This window comes from Mustela nivalis (genome assembly GCF_964662115.1).
Source record: "Mustela nivalis genome assembly, chromosome: 4".
Taxonomy (NCBI): Eukaryota; Metazoa; Chordata; class Mammalia; order Carnivora; family Mustelidae; genus Mustela; species Mustela nivalis.
Window position 1 is genome coordinate 9,207,751 of NC_139023.1, and position 19,012 is coordinate 9,226,762.

General features: G+C 35.8%; 1 protein-coding gene across 7 annotated transcripts in view; it reads left to right on the forward strand.

Moving 5' to 3' along the window:
• Window positions 1–18,342, forward strand: part of ANKRD17 (ankyrin repeat domain 17) — a 160,251-nt gene extending 141,909 nt beyond the window's left edge. For all 7 annotated transcript variants that reach the window (XM_082727716.1, XM_082727717.1, XM_082727720.1 and 4 more), the window contains 6 exons: window positions 1,140–2,776; window positions 6,791–6,988; window positions 15,556–15,804; window positions 16,344–16,522; window positions 16,884–17,048; window positions 17,739–18,342. In XM_082727716.1, coding sequence (XP_082583842.1) covers window positions 1,140–2,776; window positions 6,791–6,988; window positions 15,556–15,804; window positions 16,344–16,522; window positions 16,884–17,048; window positions 17,739–17,798 — 2,488 coding nt within the window. In that variant the 3' untranslated portion in view covers window positions 17,799–18,342. The remainder of the gene's footprint in view (window positions 1–1,139; window positions 2,777–6,790; window positions 6,989–15,555; window positions 15,805–16,343; window positions 16,523–16,883; window positions 17,049–17,738) is intronic.
• Window positions 18,343–19,012: the final 670 nt, after the last annotated feature.

Here is a 19,012-nt window from a genome sequence, read left to right on the forward strand (position 1 = left end):
GCTCTTGTGAAATATTTTAAAGTGCTTTCAAAGAATTTTTCGTGTGTGTGTGTGTGTGTGTGTGTGTGTGTGAGAGAGAGAGAGAGAGAAAGGTTTAGATAATCTTTTCCTTACATAAACTTTTCATATGGCATTCTTAAAATTTTATTGAGACTTTTTAAGAGGGAATAGGTTTCTCACCCATTTTAAGCAATAAGTTTCCCTTTCTTCCCTTACTGGCTTTTGAAATTTATTATTCTAAGATTGTATCCTTAGAATATGAACTCAGTCATAGATAGAGATCTGTAGTAGATATTTGTCTTGTATTGAATATGTCTATTCCTGAATACTCTTAAAATAAACATACGATATTCTAAGAAATCATAAGTTTGGTTGTGAGAGGCAGGTGCCCCATTGCAGATTCTACTAGTTCTATAATCTACTTCAGAGGAAGCAGGTAGCCCTTTCTGTTTTGTGCTTAACCTCCTCTCCTATCTTGTTTTCCCCTCTCCTGGGATAGGTGGGCAGTCACAACCTGCCTTATCTAGAGAAAAGGAAAGTAGATATCCTTTAGGAGTAATTTCCCCCTTAGGGTTTCCATAAGGCTCTCCTTGCAGTCAGATTATCTTCCTGAAGATCCTGAAGTTTGACCTTATGGCCATTGTTAGCATTATCAAGATTCCACTCGCATTTTGAGACACCTTCCCAGAAGAATTATAAAAATTGTTCTACTAATCGAGATTAGTCATAGATGAGGTCATCTTAGGTACCAGGATTTAAAATAAAATACTATTTTCTTACTCAGTTTTTTTTATTGTTGTTGTTGTTTACTTATATTGCTTTTAACTTTGATCAGCTCTTTGACTTTACAGTATCATCATGGATTACATAGGCTTTTGAGTATAGTTGTTTCTCTAACTAATATATTTTATGGTAGGAAAATGACCTTTTTTTGAAAAGTCACTATCCCTTTGGAAAATACAGTGGCACGTCAGGGCAGTTGATTGCTTTTCAAAATATCTTAAGAGTAGTTAGAAAATTGCTGCTTAACTTTTATTATTCTCTGTATGTATGTTTACACATACTTGAATGAATTTAGGCTTCACCTATTTAAATGTAGGGGAAATTGGGCCTAATTTCTTTTTTTGGTCAATTTACAGGGGTGGCACTGAATCAACAAGACAAGCGACTCAGTTGATCAATGCTCTGATCAAGGATCCAGACAAAGAAATTGATGAACTTATTCCAAAGAATCGTTTGAAAAGCTCCTCAGCAAATTCCAAAATAGGGTCATCAGCACCTACCACCACTGCTGCTAACAGTTCCTTAATGGGAATTAAAATGACGACTGTAGCTCTGTCATCAACATCTCAAACTGCCACAGCACTCACTGTGCCTGCAATTTCTTCTGCATCTACTCATAAAACCATTAAGAACCCGGTAAATAATGTGAGGCCTGGTTTTCCAGTTTCTCTTCCATTAGCATATCCTCCTCCACAGTTTGCACATGCTTTGCTTGCTGCTCAGACTTTCCAGCAGATCCGTCCACCAAGGTTGCCCATGACCCACTTTGGAGGTACTTTTCCACCAGCTCAATCCACTTGGGGTCCTTTTCCTGTCAGGCCTTTGAGCCCTGCCAGAGCTACTAACTCGCCTAAGCCTCACATGGTGCCTCGCCATAGCAATCAGAATAGCAGTGGTTCTCAGGTGAATTCAGCAGGTTCTTTAACTTCAAGTCCAACAACTACAACCAGTTCATCAGCTTCAACGGTGCCTGGTACATCTACAAATGGCAGTCCAAGTTCACCTTCTGTCCGAAGGCAGCTTTTTGTCACCGTTGTGAAGACATCCAATGCCACCACCACAACAGTCACAACGACAGCAAGCAACAACAGCACTGCACCCACAAATGCCACATATCCTATGCCTACTGCCAAAGAACACTACCCAGTATCATCCCCATCTTCCCCATCACCACCAGCCCAGTCAGGAGGGGTTTCTAGAAACAGCCCTTTGGATTGTGGAACAGCATCTCCCAACAAAGGGGCATCTTCCTCTGAACAGGAAGCAGGTAGTCCACCAGTAGTAGAAACTACAAACAGTAGACTTTCAAACAGCAGCAGTTCTTCTGGGAGTTCATCAGTTCATTCTGCTCAGCAACAGCCTCCGGGATCTGTTTCTCAGGAGCCAAGACCACCTCTTCAGCAGTCTCAGGTTCCTCCCCCGGAAGTTAGAATGACTGTTCCTCCTTTAGCAACAACAAGTTCTGCTCCAGTGGCGGTGCCTTCTACTGCCCCAGTGACTTACCCTATGCCTCAGACACAAATGGGATGCTCCCAGCCTGCTCCTAAAATGGAAACCCCTGCTATTAGACCACCCTCCCATGGCACAACTGCCCCTCACAAGAATCCAGCTCCAGTGCAGAATTCATCTGTTGCAGTCCTCAGTGTCAATCACATTAAAAGACCTCACAGTGTTCCCTCTTCTGTCCAGCTACCTTCAACCTTAAGTACACAAAGTGCTTGTCAAAATTCAGTACATCCAGCAAATAAGCCTATTGCTCCCAATTTCAGTGCCCCCTTACCATTTGGGCCCTTTAGCACATTGTTCGAAAACAGCCCTACTTCTGCTCATGCCTTCTGGGGAGGATCTGTTGTTTCATCTCAGTCAACACCAGAATCTATGCTATCAGGAAAATCCTCATATTTGCCAAATTCAGATCCTTTACATCAGTCTGATACTTCCAAAGCTCCAGGTTTTAGACCACCATTACAGAGACCCGCTCCAAGTCCCTCAGGTAAGTTCATACTTTCTCACATTCTGCAGCTTCTGATTTATACAAGTGATAGGAAAACTCTTGGTCATTTTCTAATAATTTTATTCTATGGCTGGGCCAGATAGAGGTTGTTGAATCCACTTACCTCCAATGCTGTTTGAGTAGGAGATGTGTTGAGTATGGCATTTAAAAAAAAAAAAAATCTTTTTAGAAGCCACAGTGGCTTTTATCTTGAATTTCCCATAAATAAATTTATCAAGTATATTTTTCTGTCTCAGATAAAACAGTCTCTTATGTTTGCATTTAATAAGAGAATGCCATGAGAAGTTTTATTTAAAAAATAATAAATCTTTTCATTTTTAATTTTTTTTTAAGATTTTATTTATTTATTTGACAGAGACCACAAGTAGGCAGAGGCAGGCAGAGAGAAGCGGGGGCGGGGTGGGGAGCAGACTCCCCGCTGAGCAGAGAGCCCGATAAGGGGCTCGATCCCAGGACCTTGGGATCATGACCTGAGCCGAAGGCTGAGGCTTTAACCCACTGAGCCACCCAGGTGCCCCGTAAAATAATAAAGCTTTTTAAAATTTGATTTCATTTCTGTCTTTTTTGTTTTTAAAATAATGAGAAAAATACAGAGCTACATAGTTTTTATAGTTTTGATAAGGTAGCTGCTAATCACATATGTGCTATTTAAATTAAAATTAAATAAAATGAGAAATTTCCTCTCAGTCAAGCTGGCCATATTTTTTAAAATTTGTTTTCCAATTTTATTACAATAAAACTGACATCACTGTATAGGTTTAAGGTATACAAGATAATGATTTGACTTACATATATTGTGAAATGATTACCATAATAAGTTTAATTACCATCCATCATCATATAGATGCAATAAGAAAAAAGGAAAAAAAAATACTTTTCCTTGTGATGAGAACTCTTAGGATTTTACTCTTGCTTTAACAACTTCCATACATATCATGCAACGGTGTTAACTGTAGTCATCATGTTGTACATTACATCCCTAGTACTTATGAACCCTATAACTGGAAGTTTGTATCTTTTGATCACTTTCCTCCAATTTCTCTTCCTCCTATTCCCCACCTCTGGTAACCACAAATCTGATCTCTTTGTCTATGAATTTGTCTGTTTTTAGATTCCACATAGGTGAGATCATACAGTACTTGTCCTTCTCTATCTGACTTATTTCACTTGCCATATTGCCCTCAAGTTCCATCCGTGTTGTGGCAGATGGCAAGATTTCATTGCGTTTTAGGCTGAATGATATTCCTGTGTGTGGGTGTGCACACACATGTGCATGTGCGTCACAGCATCTTTATTCGTCTGGTGAGGAATGTCTTAGCTATTGTAATAATGCTCCTGTGAACTTAGGAATGCAGGTATCTTTTTGAGTTAGTGCTTTTGTTTTCATTGGATATATTCACAGAAGTGGAATTGCTGGATCATATATACCAGTTCTGTTTTTTTGGGTTTTTTTTGAGGAATCTCCATACTGTTTTCTATAGTGGCTCTAAGCTGGCCATATTTGAAGTGCTTAATAAGCACATATAGCTAGTGGCTGCCATAATGGACAGTACAGATATCAAATAAATTTATTATCATAGAAAGTTCTATTAGACAATGCTGATATTACTAGAGGATTTAAAGATCTCCCGGTTTTGAATGGTTGCTTTTTTTTAAAATTTTCTACTTTGAATGTTTTTTAGATTTATGGAAAAGTTCTATAATTAGCCCAACTTTCCCCAATGTAAATATTTTATATAATCCTTTATTTATTAAAACCAGGAGATTAATATTGATGCAGTATAATTAACTAGACTGCAGACTTTATTCAGATTTCACAAGTTTTTTCAGTAATGTTCTTTTTCTGTTGCAGTATCCAGTCCAGGATACCAAGTTGCATCTAGAGCTATGTGTTTTTTAATATGAACATTGCAAATAAATAAAGATATGCCAGTCCAGAGATAGACAAACTCCACCGGTGGGCAAAATATGGCCTGCTGTCTGTTTTTACATTTGTAACTTTTTAAAAACTGAGATTCAATAATAGTGTAAGATTTTTTTAATGACTTAAAAAAAAATTTTTAAATAATAATAGGTGACACAAAAAAATAGGAAATTAAAACTTCAGTGTTCATAAATGAAGTTTTATTGGAGCACAGCCTTGCCCAGTCATTTACATATTGTGTTATAGCTACTTTCATGTTCTAATGGCCTGAAAATACTGCTGTTCAGCCTTTTGCAGAAAGGTTGCCAGTCTGTGTTATTGTAGAGATGACATTCTGGGACCAAAAATTTCTAAATTTAATGTGGACTGGATGTTATTTTGTCTATTTCTGTGCCATGTGAATACAGTGTAATGAACATGGTCAGTATGGGGACTGATGGAAATATTTATGTGTACTTTAAAGATAACATAATTTCTCTTGAGTACTGAAATGTTAAAATAAATATAATTTAATTTTAAACGAGCATTATATACTAATACACTGGAAATGTTTTTATATTTCATTTTTATGATTGTTGAAATTTACTGAAAATACTTTTCAGAAAATATGAAATCTAGGTACTGTGTTGAGATCTAGACTAAAATTAAGATTTAGAGGAAAAAATTCTTATTTTGTGGAAAAGTATAGGAAAAAAGCTAGCTCTATAAGGGAGGTGAGGTTTTTGGGGGGGTGTACAGTTCATTAGACCAAAATTAACATTGAAGTGTAATTTTAGAGTCCATTTGGAGGGGAATATAACTTGATTCAGGTCAATAAAACAGGCATATTTGCCTTTACAACTGAACCACTATATTTACACTCAAGAAAATTAACATTAATTCAGCAGTACCACTCCGTGTTCAGTACCATCATACCACATACACCCATTATGCCTGTGCGTTTCTTTTTTTTCCCTTTTGATCCAGGATTCAATCAGGGTTTACACATTGCTTTTGCCTGTTAGGTCTCCAAGGTCTCCCCCAGCCTAAAATATCTTACTACCTTCCTTTGTTTTTCTTGACATTGAATCCTTTGCAGAGTCCAGTTGTTCTGAAGAATGTCCCACATATTAGATTAGATTCATCTGTTTTCTAAGTCCATGATTACATTCAGGTCAAACATTTTTGGCATAATCATTGGATGGGTGATGTTTTGAACCTCAAACTGCATTGCATCAGGACGCATTCAATGAAGATTGTTTCTCTATTACCTATTACAAAGAATGGCCACTTAAAGTGCTCATCAACAGATCTGTCCGTAGTAGAAGGATAGCCATGTTTTTTTCCCTCTGTAGTTTTTTTTAAGACTTGATTTTTTTTTTTTTTTTAAATAGCACATTTAGGTTCACAGAAGAGTATAAAGGAAATTGAGAGAAAAGTGCAGAGATGTCCCAGATACCTCCTGTCCCCAACAGTCATAGCCTCTTCCATTATCAACATTCCCCACCAGGAGTGGGACATCTGTTAGAATTGATGAACCTACATTAATTTGTCATGACCATCCAGAGTCTGTGTTTTACATTAGTATTTACTCTTGGTGTTGGTACATTCAGATGTCCAGTGGGTTTGAACAAATGTCCAGTGACATGGATCTACCAGTATAGTAACATACGGAGTATTTTCAGTACCTTAAAAATTGTCTCTGCTTTGCCTAATCATTCTCTCCCTCCCCCTGAGTATTTTGAAAGATAAAATTTTATATAATTCCTTGGCCATTAAGCCAATTTAAATTCCAATGTTGATATGAAATCTACATGTATTCTATAATAACTAATTAAAATATCAGATATTAAAGTTAAATACAAAAATAATTTTCCTTGGTAATTGTTTTTTTTTTATATAGTTATCTTTAGAGAGAGGGAAATAAATGATGAGTCAATAGACTGGGAGAATAAGCAAGGAGAAATATTTTTAGCCATCTAAAATATTTGGGGTATTAGGGACCTCTTGGAATTGTTTTTTTTATTATTTTTATTTTTTTTATTTTTTTCTCCTACAAGTAACAATTATAAATTCTCTTCTAATTCTAGGTATTGTCAATATGGACTCGCCGTATGGTTCTGTAACACCTTCTTCTACGCATTTGGGAAACTTTGCCTCAAACCTTTCAGGAGGTCAGATGTATGGACCTGGGGCACCCCTTGGAGGAGCACCCACAGCTGCTAACTTTAACAGACAACATTTTTCCCCACTTAGTTTGTTGACTCCATGTTCATCAGCATCGAATGGTGAGTACTTTATGTTGTAATTGCATAAGAAGAATTTGTGTATATGTTTCCTGAAAAGCAAAAGGTTTTAAGTAGGCAAAGTAAAAAATGATTTAAGAGCTATGAGCAAGTCTTGAATATATCAAGACTAATGAAATGGGAACATAGGAGCAAACATTTTTGTATATAGCAAATGATTAAAGTCTGAAATAGGGATGCTTGGATGACTCAGTCGTTAAAGGGTCTGCCTTCAGCTCAGGTCATGATCCCAGGGTCCTGGGATCGAGCCCTGTACTGGGCTCCCTGCTCAGGGGGAAGCCTGCTGCTTCTCCCTCTCCCAGTTCCCCTGCTTGTGTTCCCTCTCTCTGTCAAATAAATAATTAAAAATAAATAAAAAGTCTGAAATACATCATTATTTTTTAGTGATTTTACCTACTTGATTTTTTTCTTAACTCCTCTTAAAATTAATTTTTATCCCTAAATGTATAACGGATCTGGGTTAGTGTCTTCTGAGTATGTTGAGCTGAAATTAAACCATCATAGGAATACAGATTTCTTAAGATATATACATATAGATGATTCATATTCACTTACTTACATATAAAAATAAGGATAGTTTTTTATTTTTATGTTCATGAAAAAAGAGGAATTGGGAGAAAAGGAGTTAAAATTGCAACATGACTACTCATTGAAAAGTGTTAACCTGAAATTTTTTGGCAGTTAATCTTTAAAATAGAATGGATTCTTAGAAGCAGAGAATGTTTTTAAGTGTAATAAAAACATACTTATTGATATTAATGTTTATTACTTTAGATGGTAATATTTATTACTTTAGGAAATAAACTCAGAAATTTTTGGATGAAATTCACAAAGTATGATAAGTTGTTTTGCCCTGTAAATTCAGTGTGTGGGCTTTTCATTTTTTTGTTTGTTTGTTTTTTAATTTTTTTGGTTTGGCTTTATGTTCACTTGATTTTGTTTTTGTTGAAATGCATTAACAATGCAACGATATAGATTAGGTTTTCTAATCCATTGCTGATAGAGAATGTCATTGAAGTCATTAAAATTTTCAGTGATGCATTCCAACAACTTTTTATTTCAAAAATTTTCAGAAATTTTCAAACTTACAGAGAAGTTGCAAGAATACTTTAAGAAGCATTCATATTCCTTTTGATTGGTAATTTCTTAAAATTTCCAATTTTTTAAACATTTTGCTGTTTTCTCTCTTTGCTTTTTTTTATTGTTGAACCATTTGAAAGTAGGATTCAGATATAATACCTAATACCTAAGACCTAAAAGCTTCAGTGTGCATCTTAAAAGTATGGACATTTTCTTACACAACCACAGTATCATTGTCACATAGTTAATGTATTAATTTAGTAATATCATGTGATATTCAGTCCCTATTCAAATATCCCCAGTTGTCCTAAAACAGTTTTTATAGATTTTTTCTTCCCTTTTGAACCATGAATCACTCAAGGTAAATGTATCACATTAGACTATGTCTCTCAAGTCTAACTTTAAAAAAATAATTTTAAACTTGTAAGAATAGTACAAAGAATGCTTATATATTTTTCTCAGCTTCACCAATTGTTAACATGTTGCCACATTCCTCTCTCTCCCTGCAGTATATTTCTGGGTGTGTGGGTGTGTAGAAGTTTTTTCTGTACCATTTTAGAGTTAGTTGCGGATATCAACCGATTCTGCCTTGAATACCCTAAATGATAATATTTCTTAAAAACAAGAACATTCTGTCCACAGCTATGTATGGTACAGGTGGCAAATTGTGCATTGGACAATACTATCCATAATATTCCATATTCACTTTTCACCAGTTGTCCCAATAATATTTTTTATTTCCTCTCATCCAAGATTCAAATCAGGATCACAAATTGCATTCAATTCCATGTCTTTTTAGTATCAAATGATCTGGACTGTTCCTTCAGCCTTCTTTGTCTTTCAGAGAAGGACTTTGGAAGATTACAGATCAATGGTTTGGTAAAATTCCCCTTAATTTTGTTTTTCTGATATTTCTTCATGATTAAATTTAATTTATGTGTTTTTGACAGGAATATTACTATATGGTCAATGTTGTATCTTTCTTTCAGTACATGATATTGCACAATATGTTAGTTTGTACCATTATTGGTGCTGTTAAATTTGATCATTTGGTTAAGGTCATGTATGCCAGGTTTCTGTACTGTCAAATTATCATTTTTCCCTTTGTAATTAATAAGTAATCTGTGGAGAGTTTCTCTGACACTATGTTCTTAACTCCTCATCAGACTTTGAGACAGTGTAATAAGGGAACAGGCAAAGCAGTAGTACGTGTTTGAGTAAAAATAATAGTTTTGCTTTTGTAATCAGGTTAATGCTTATAAATTCCAAAAAAAAAATTAACTTTGATGAAGGAAAAACACTAAAATTGAGCATAAATGGAAACAAACTTACCTGTGTTTCAAGTTATTGACACAAACCTACTAAAAGAAAATCCAAAACTCTTAAACCATAGTATTTTAGGGGGCACCTGGGTGACTCAGTGGGTTAAGCCTCTGCCTTTGGCTTGGGTCATGATCTCAAGGTCCTGAGATCGAGCCCCACATTGGGCTCTCTGCTCGGCGGGGAGCCTGCTTCCTCTTCTCTCTCTCTCTGCCTGCCTCTCTGCCTACTTGTGATCTCTGTCTGTCAAATAAATAAATAAAATCTAAAAAAAACAAAAAAACAAAACCATAGTACTTTATATGCCCTCAGTTTAAAGACAAAAAGATTTCAAACAAATCTCGCAATTCTACATAGGACATTGGATTTGTATAATGTTATGGATAAGCAATTCTAAAATTATGGGGTTTATTGTAGGATTGAGCAAGTGAGTGTATTAATGATACAATTCACAGTCCTCACTGTGAGAAGAGGTGGTGTGAAATGAAGTAAGGCAAAGAAGAACCCTGTGGAATTGGATTAGATTTAGATGATCAGTGTGAACTCACGATTTTTCAGTTACCCGTATACTGGAGTAAATCATATGAAGTTGCTCTTTTCCCACCAGCTCTATCTACTGAAAGGGCCTAGAAGCAATTAATGTTCATCAGCAGTGAGCACATCCAGTGCCAGATTTATCTGTTAAATATGTCTGTCTACTGAAAGAAACTAGGCTTTCTCGATGAAATAGCTGACTCAAGAGCTGGGGCATACAGGGAGCCAGTGAAGTCTTAGGTGTCAGAGAGTACTTAAGTGCTCAAAATTATGGGGACATGTCAGGACACATGAAGCAGCTTGAGAGAGACTCCCACTGGCCAAATTCAGGAAAATTTGATCAACAAAGTGAATAATGGCTGCTCACTGGATAAAGTCTAAGAATCCATAAGTCCATAATGATTAAGTTTTTTTTTAAATTTTTTCATTAAAAATTGTTTTTAAGAATTAAGATTTCAGAATGGAAGGGAACTCTCTTACAGTGTAAGGACAGCTCATACATATAGAAGGAATTATAATTAGAGTCTTTTGTTTTACAATCATTTAAGTGATTGATTTACGCAAGACTCCCGCTTTTACCTCTAATACTGAATTTTTAACTAGTCTGCATTTTCCTCAATATAAATTTTAATACTGTTACTTTTTTAGTGACCATTTAGTTTGTTTTGTCAGACTTTCAGCTTTTTTTTTTTAGGTAATCTGTTCACATGAATGTAGCTTTGTGTTTTCATTTATTCCAGTCTATCAAAATTTTGTTTTCGGTGTTTATGTACATAGTTTCCTTAAGAGTTGCCATTCTGGATGCTGTTGTAGAACTAACTGTGGAGGCATGTGATTTACTTTTCATAATATATTTGTCTGGTTTTATGTACTTGAACAGGTTCTGTCATATTTCTCCATATAGTCTGTTCCTCTTCTCATTCCCTCTCCTTTAGGATATAAAGATGTTACTAGGACCCTGACAAATTAAGTTGGGATGTGGGGGACAGATTTATCTGTTAAAATTTTTTAAAGAAAAATTTTAAATTTTTTTAAAAAATATTTTTCAGAAAGGAAAAGAAAAATCCTTTCTTTAGGTCCAAGAACAATAGATTGGTGATGCCCAAGAACCTTCTCGATGTAAAAGGCTGGGCAGAGATCTCCCGAACCCTTACTCCATTCAGACTGTTAAGATCTCTCCTACCAACACTGCCGACTCGTGCATTGGTTACTGATCACTGGCTGTCGTCTGTGAGTTTCAGTTCTGGGCACATTTAGTCAATGGGCCATTTTGACATTCAGTCCTTAGAAAACTGTTATCAGATCAAAAAGCAGTAAAAACAAAATTTTGAAAGGAAGGAAGTAATTTTACGTTGTGAGCCAGGACACGTCATGTGAGTGTAGAGCTGAAATAATACGTTTACAAAATAGCACTCCCCCTTACAACGTATGTTCCATGCTGGTATTTTCTATTCTATTTTCTGTAACCTTTAAAAAATTTTTTGTAAGCTAGTCATGACCAACCACATTCATCTTGATGGCCTGAACAGAAAGATGAAGAAAGTACAGTAATTTTCCTACAGGAGTATTTTTTAAATTTGTAAGTCACATTGCTCTTTCATTTTGAATTCAGGACCTGTTGTCATTTCAAAACTGAAATTGATTTACCATGAAGCCAGTGAAGCTTCAGCTTCAGGGTGCCTTTTTTACAAGGGACCCTGCCAGGGTCCTATACCTAATTTTGTGTTTGCAGTTTGGTGTTCTTTTTTAAAAGAAGGTTCCCAAAATTGTATTAAGAGTGCACACAACTTCTAAAACCTGTTTTTTCTTCAGTATATAGTTGGCATATTTTAAAACAACATGATGACTCTGAATTGAATTTTGTGTTTTTTTCTAATTCTATAATTAGAGATGAGAAAAGAGATTATAATAATTCTGTGCTTTTTATAACAAAGAACATAGACCCACCAAAGGAATCTCAAAGAAAATGGTACTGACTTTTAAAGGACTGTCTGCAGACCCATGCAGGATTTGATCCAGGGCCAGCTTCAGAGCCATTCGGCTATTCCTTCTCTCTCTCTTTAGAGGATTTATGACAGACTCATGGTCTGTGTCTTGTGAGTCTCTTCTGTTTACTTCCTCTTTGCCTAGCCTCCTTCATAATCTCATCTTCTATATGGTCCTCAAAGATTCAATTCATAATTAGTTAAACCAGTTTTTCTTTGTTTCATCAATTGTACCGTTCTGAATGAGGAATATGATTTGCTTACCGCCTGTGTTCAGGTCAGGCCATGTCAGACATAGACTGCTGCTAGCCTGAAATGAATTACTCTTCAGTCAGACACCTGTCGTTAATCCAGTAAGCTTGCAGGGAAGAAGCAGAAAACTGTCTCCTGATAAAAGTATGGCTGTGAAGTGGGCAAATCTCTTAAATGGGGGCTTGTCTTTAGGCAGGCCTAGTTACTCCATTCATTTAAACAGAATATAGAGGGTATTTTGCTTTGCTTTTGCTTTTTGGAAGATTCAGGAGAGGGAAGAGAAACTAGATCTGACACTGACCAATAGGGTAGGTTCCCAGGATGAGTCTAGGAGAGGTAGAATTCATTTGTCTGTCCTATCTGTCCATCCTTCCTGCCAGCTTGCCACCTTTGACTTTGTCTTGGCAAAGTTGTTCTGGGTTGATCCTTCTCAGGTTTGTAAATGTGTCCTTTCAATACACAATTTAAAAAACAAAACATTAGGGCACCTGGGTTGCTCATTCAGTAAGCATCTGCCTTTAGCTCACTCAGATCATGATCCCACAGTGCTGGGATCGAGTTCCGCATTGGGCTCCCCACTCAGCAGGAAGCCTGCTTCTCCCTTTCCTACTCTACCTGCTCGGGCTACCTCTCTCACTGCCTCTTTTCTCTGTCAGATCAATGTAAATAAAATCTTTAAAAAAAAAAAAAACTTTATCTCTTGTGTTCCTTATACGTTCTGGAATATTCTTTCATTTCTACTGCTTTCCTGAATTTTTTCATTGTTTCCAGTTTTACTAATTCTGAATTACGCTGTTCTTTCCTATGTTTTCCTTTCATTTCTTTCAGCTCACATTGGAATTTTAGAGTATAGCTTTGTTTCTGATACACCTGATATTAGAATACAGCTTTCTTCTTGGCTTGCTTTTACTATCTGTAAAATGTTCTGGGTCCATATCTCTTAGTTTATATAATAACTTTGTATGGAATTTGATTGCATTTCTATTCTGTTTTACAATTTTAAATTAAATGAACTTTCCTGAATTTTTAGAAAGGATACATGGATCAGTTACCTTCTTTAGCTTAAAGGCTCTAGAATTTGGTGATTTAGGCAAGTATGCAAAAATATGGCCTTAATACTTTATTAAATCTGGCTTTGTTATCCTTACCCTCTCACACCCCCACTCTTTACTGGATCTTTTGTCTGCTTTGCTTCTATTGTCCCTTTCCTGCTCAACTTGGAATATGTTCCCAGAAGTTTCTTAGTAGTGTGAGGCTTTATCGTGGAATGAGTCTTCAGCAGATATTTTTGAGAGTTCATAGGGTCACTATTGCTCCAGCTTCTTCAGATCTTTTTGTTAATTCCTTGCAATGACCATGCATAGGCAGAACTCTCCCAGTTTGACCCGCTCTTATCAGACTGGCCTGCTCTCTCCTTTTCTTTGAGTACCTTTGACTGTTTTGTTCTCCTGTTCTGTTCTTGGGTCTGGAGAACTGCTTCTTTCCACACAGATGTTGATACCACAGAGGTCTTGTAGCCATCAGTGATTTGTCCCCATTTACTCGTATCTTTTGATTTGTTTGGATATATCTTTTTAAGATTTTGTTTATTTATTTGACAGAGAGACTGTGAGAGAGGGAATACAAGCAGGGGGAGTGGGAACAAGCAGGGGTGGTGGGAGAGGGAGAAGCAGGCTTTCCACTGAGCATGGAGCCTGATGCGGAGCTTGGGTCTTCATCCCAGGACCCTGGGATCATCACCTGAGCTGAGGGCAGATGCTTAACAACTGAGCCCCCCAGGTGCCTCTATTTTGTTAGTTTTGTTATAGATGTTATCCAGAGGTGTTTGGCTTTGCTAACTTGGTAGCTTGTTTTTATGGAAAGATTTTGGAAGAATCACAAGTTGTGCTGCTATACCTCCATCTTAGAATTCCTTCTTATACCAGTGCAGTTTTAAGGTGAATTTAGAAATAGATATAATTATTCAAAGACACATACATGGCTTTTCTATTTTCTTACGATTCATTAAAAGTAATACTGTTAAGAATGCTAGTGGATCCATAACCACAGATGATATATTTTAATTTTTCATTAGAGACTAACAGTTTTCTTGGTTTACTTGTGCAGATAAGCTCATAAGCTTCATGTTTTTGTTCCCCAATAATCTCTATGTCCTATTAATAATAATTTATAAAGTATTTTCACATCCTTTTTTTTTAAGTTAATAATATTACTACAATTCATTGAGACTAATACTTCTACTGAATTTTTCTTTTTCAAATTCCCTGAAAAGTACCTTGGGAAGTAGAGGCACTGTGCTTTTGTGTATATATACCCGGGTACAGATAGATAGATAGGTTGATTGATTTTGCAAATTTATTAGCTACCTGAATCCCTTTGGAGTAATACACACACACACACACACACACACACACACACACACCTTATATGAAATAATGATTAAAAATGGAAAACTATTCTTGACTATCCCTAGGGCATCTAGGACATACAGTCAGGCAGTTATGAGTACATTGTAAATAAGCAGGTAACTCTTTTGACTTTTAAGCTTCAGGCTCCACCATTTACACCCTTTTTTAAATTTAAATGTGCTTGATATTTAAATCTTTCACAAGAAATACAATTTGGGTTGTTCTTGTTTTTTCTTCTCTCTAGTGCATGAAGAAATTGAATCACTTCAGAATACTCCCAAATATTAAGAACCTGCCTTGTTTTGATACATAAAGCTTACATTGTCATTTTGAAAAGCTTGTTCGTGGAATACCCATGTGATATATGATACAATAAAACAAATTGGGCAGTGAGGCATAGCCCTATATTGGTATTTTATCAGCATATTAAGTTTCTGTGAAGTTCTGATTTAAGGAAACTTTTTTCTCAAGTTAGATTTTCCACATTTGTTGCCTACCTGAATCCCTTTGTTTTTGTCATAGCATACCAAGGGCTGTGTGTTCTCGAGGAATACAGTTTGGAAATTGCCAATACAGGCATGATTTTCCTCCACGTCTGTTTTGTTGTTATTTAGCCTTTTAAATTTAAAAATAGTCTTCTTATTGTTGTGGTTGTTTATTTTACTCAGTATCAAGCATTTTTTAAAATATTAATTAACTTAATGGGTTATATTACATCATCTGTATTCAGACATCTTCACATTTTATCATGTAACCAAATGGAAAAACTGTGAATCAAATTAAAAAATGACTGGAAAGTCGTGGAACTTAACCAAATTTTAATATGCATAATTTTTAAGCATTATTATCATATTTCATTTTTCCTCAGAGAACACATATATAAGGTATCTTCAGAATGTAAGATTTGGTTTTACAAAATGATGCCCTCTATAGATGACGTGTATACTATTTCAAAATATCTTTTCTCTAGATTCTCCTGCACAGTCAGTATCCTCTGGAGTTCGTGCACCTTCGCCTGCCCCATCATCAGTACCTTTAGGGTCAGAAAAGCCCAGCAATGTCTCTCAGGACAGAAAAGTTCCAGTCCCTATTGGGACTGAACGTTCTGCACGTATCAGGCAAACTGGAACTTCAGCTCCATCTGTTATTGGGAGTAATTTATCCACATCAGTAGGGCATAGTGGCATCTGGTCCTTTGAAGGGATTGGTGGCAATCAAGGTAAGACATGCTATTCTGCCTGCCAGAAATTAAGTTTTAAATTTATGGATTTAACTAAAATACTACAGTATTATAAATAATACTTAACGTTAACAGTCATTCTTAAAAGATCTGTATTCATATCTCTTGGTTTTCACTAATCAGCTTTAAGAGTTCAGGCCATTTTTTGTTATCATGTTATCTCATTGACTTTATCTAATGCAAGCATACTCCTGTCTTCATTTCATCATGTTAAGAAAATGCTAATATTTCCTTTTGGACTCTAGCTCTTATCTTAACTTGGTTTTTTTCTTTTGTAACACAAAGTATTTAGACAGTTGTTACTATGAGGTTATTGTTGTTTGTTGTTATTAGGCTGTTGTATCACTACCTACACATGGAAATACTGCAGTAAATATTTAAAAGTAAGTCATTATTCTGAAAGAATGCACAATTCAATGTGGAAAATTCTAGATAGAAATAGAGTAAATGTTTTATCTTGCTGTCTTTGGTTTTAGAGATCACCAGCTATCGTTTTTTAACTTTTTGTTTTCCCTCAGACAAAGTAGACTGGTGTAACCCTGGTATGGGAAATCCTATGATTCATAGGCCAATGTCCGATCCAGGGGTGTTCTCACAGCATCAAGCAATGGAGCGAGAGAGTACAGGAATTGTAACTCCTTCTGGTACATTCCATCAGCATGTTCCTGCAGGATACATGGACTTTCCTAAAGTTGGGGTAATGGTGACTTACATAAGCACTGTTATATTTCTAAATGTTTTTCTTATTATTAGCTTTGTTTTACTTCCAAGTGGATAAGTATTTGTGAAATGATGCGCAGGCGTCCGCCTGTAATTATGGGTCAAAATCTGGCTAGAGAAATGTTTTTGACCAAATATTTTGGCTGTAGTAGGCTTATGTATAGTCTAATGGTAGAAGAAATCATATAATGGAAAATAATTTTTAGATTACTTCAGTAACATACTTTTTCAAAATAAAATGAAGTCTCATTTTTAAGGCTATGGATTTTATTTGGGAAAATAAGCAGTGACTTGAAGATATGACTATGTGCATAATTTATGTTTTCTCTTTTTTTAAGGGTATGCCTTTCTCTGTGTATGGGAATGCAATGATTCCTCCAGTAGCACCTATTCCTGATGGTGCTGGAGGACCCATATTTAATGGCCCTCATGCTGCAGACCCCTCTTGGAACTCCCTGATAAAGATGGTTTCAAGCTCCACAGAAAATAATGGCCCTCAAACGGTAAGGCCGATCATTCAGGGAACATTTCTTGAGTGTTTATGAGATGCCAAGACAAATAGGATACAGGTAAATCATGCTAGTGAGGGAGTAGGGTGAATATGGGTAGTTGAGGGAAATTTAATACAGCAAGAGGATATGGAAAATGGTACCAACTGTAGTGATTGAAGCGAAAATTATAAAAGGCATGACATATTTCATTGGGTAGCAGATGGTAAGTAAAGGATTTTAAATTACAAAGTGTTGTAACTTTATACCTCAGAATTAACTAGTAGTATGAAAAGGACCATCTAGAGGTTATTTATCATTATATGTCTTATAAGTGTCAGAACAGAGCATAATTATAACTCTAAAAATTCACAGAAATGATTAGTGATTAGTATATTTTAGCTTATGTTGGTGTATGCTTAATGTTTCACCCATTTTCCTTCGTCAGGCATCAGTCTGTATGCATTCAGGTAATGGTTTTTAAAAAATGACAATAAATCAGATCTTGCTTGAGAAATAGGAGAGGCAGGAAAACAAACAAAAGGGGCTTTTCATTGTTTTCAAGTGTGTTGCAAATTAAATGAGATTTAGCTGTTTTAGCTCATAGATAATAAGAGCACTTACTTAGTTTTTAAGAGTTCTGCTTTTAATCAGATACATGTTAAATATGTCATATCTAATAAAACACATGCTCTACATTCCTAGGTGTGGACCGGACCCTGGGCCCCTCACATGAACAGTGTGCACATGAACCAGCTTGGCTGATGAGGATCAGCGTGTTAGCCTGCAGATTCCTTTTCATTCAGAGGAAATCACAAGTGGCCGAAAAAAATTTATGCTCCCAAATCATTCTACTGATGTGCTTGACTGAAGTGTGTAGGCTTTTTGCAGAAGAAGTTACTAACTGACCTATTTTCTGTGAACATTTGTGACTGCCCATTCCCCACCAACATCCGTTTTACCTTAGTTAGCATTTTTTCTTATCGTTTTTCTTTATTTCTTTCCCTCTTCCCCTTTGGACATAACTTTCTGTTGAAGCTGTTCTTTGGCTGGTTGGTTTTAGTACTGTAAACTGCTTCTGAGCAAACACGGAAATTTAGCAAAATTATGTAAACTTGATCCTGAAGTTTTAGAATGGCAAATAAATGTACAATTGTTTACATAACAGAAAAGGCTAAGCAGAAAGTAAATTTCAATATGTCAGTATAGAGGCTCTACTTTATGTAGACTTAAATTAATGTGAGATATGTACCTTCATATTCAGAAATCTGGATGTTTCCTTCATACATTAAACTATTAATAAGCATAACTTTTCTGCTTGTGTAATTTAAGTATAAAGTAAAACAATGGGCATTATCAGTGGATGTTTCCTGTTTAAAATACCCATCTTGCTCTCTTTTGAGTTTATTTGCAGCAGAGCACATACAGAAGAAATTTATTACCTTCCCATGTCATGTTATTACCTTGCCACACTTTTAAAACAAATACACTCTTCTCTCTTCACTCTTCTCTTCTTACCTTTACCACTAATACCAGTAAAATTCTCTTGCTGATCGTGAAATAATTTTTTATAAAGATTTTTATTGTAATGGCTGCTACAGAGAAGCAGAGCCCCTTCGTCATCACCTGTGGTTCTTCTAACCATAAGATGTTTAGTCTTTCTGAGAATTTACAAAGCCACACTGGTTCCCAGTCAGCATATACAAGCTCTTACTATACTGTTTATTATTAAATAATTCAATGTACTATTTTATATTGGATAATATCAGTTCTTAACATTGACCTTGCAGTCATCAAGAATCAACATAAAAATTACAATTTTCAGTAATTTAGTGGAAAGTATCTTTTTTTCCTCCCCCAATTTTAAAGGCTTCTTATTCTCTACACATATATATTGTCCGTGAAAGGGATCAACATCTAACTTGGGACAAGTAATAAAGGAAGTTTTGCATTTGTCATTAGGACAATTTATGGTCTAT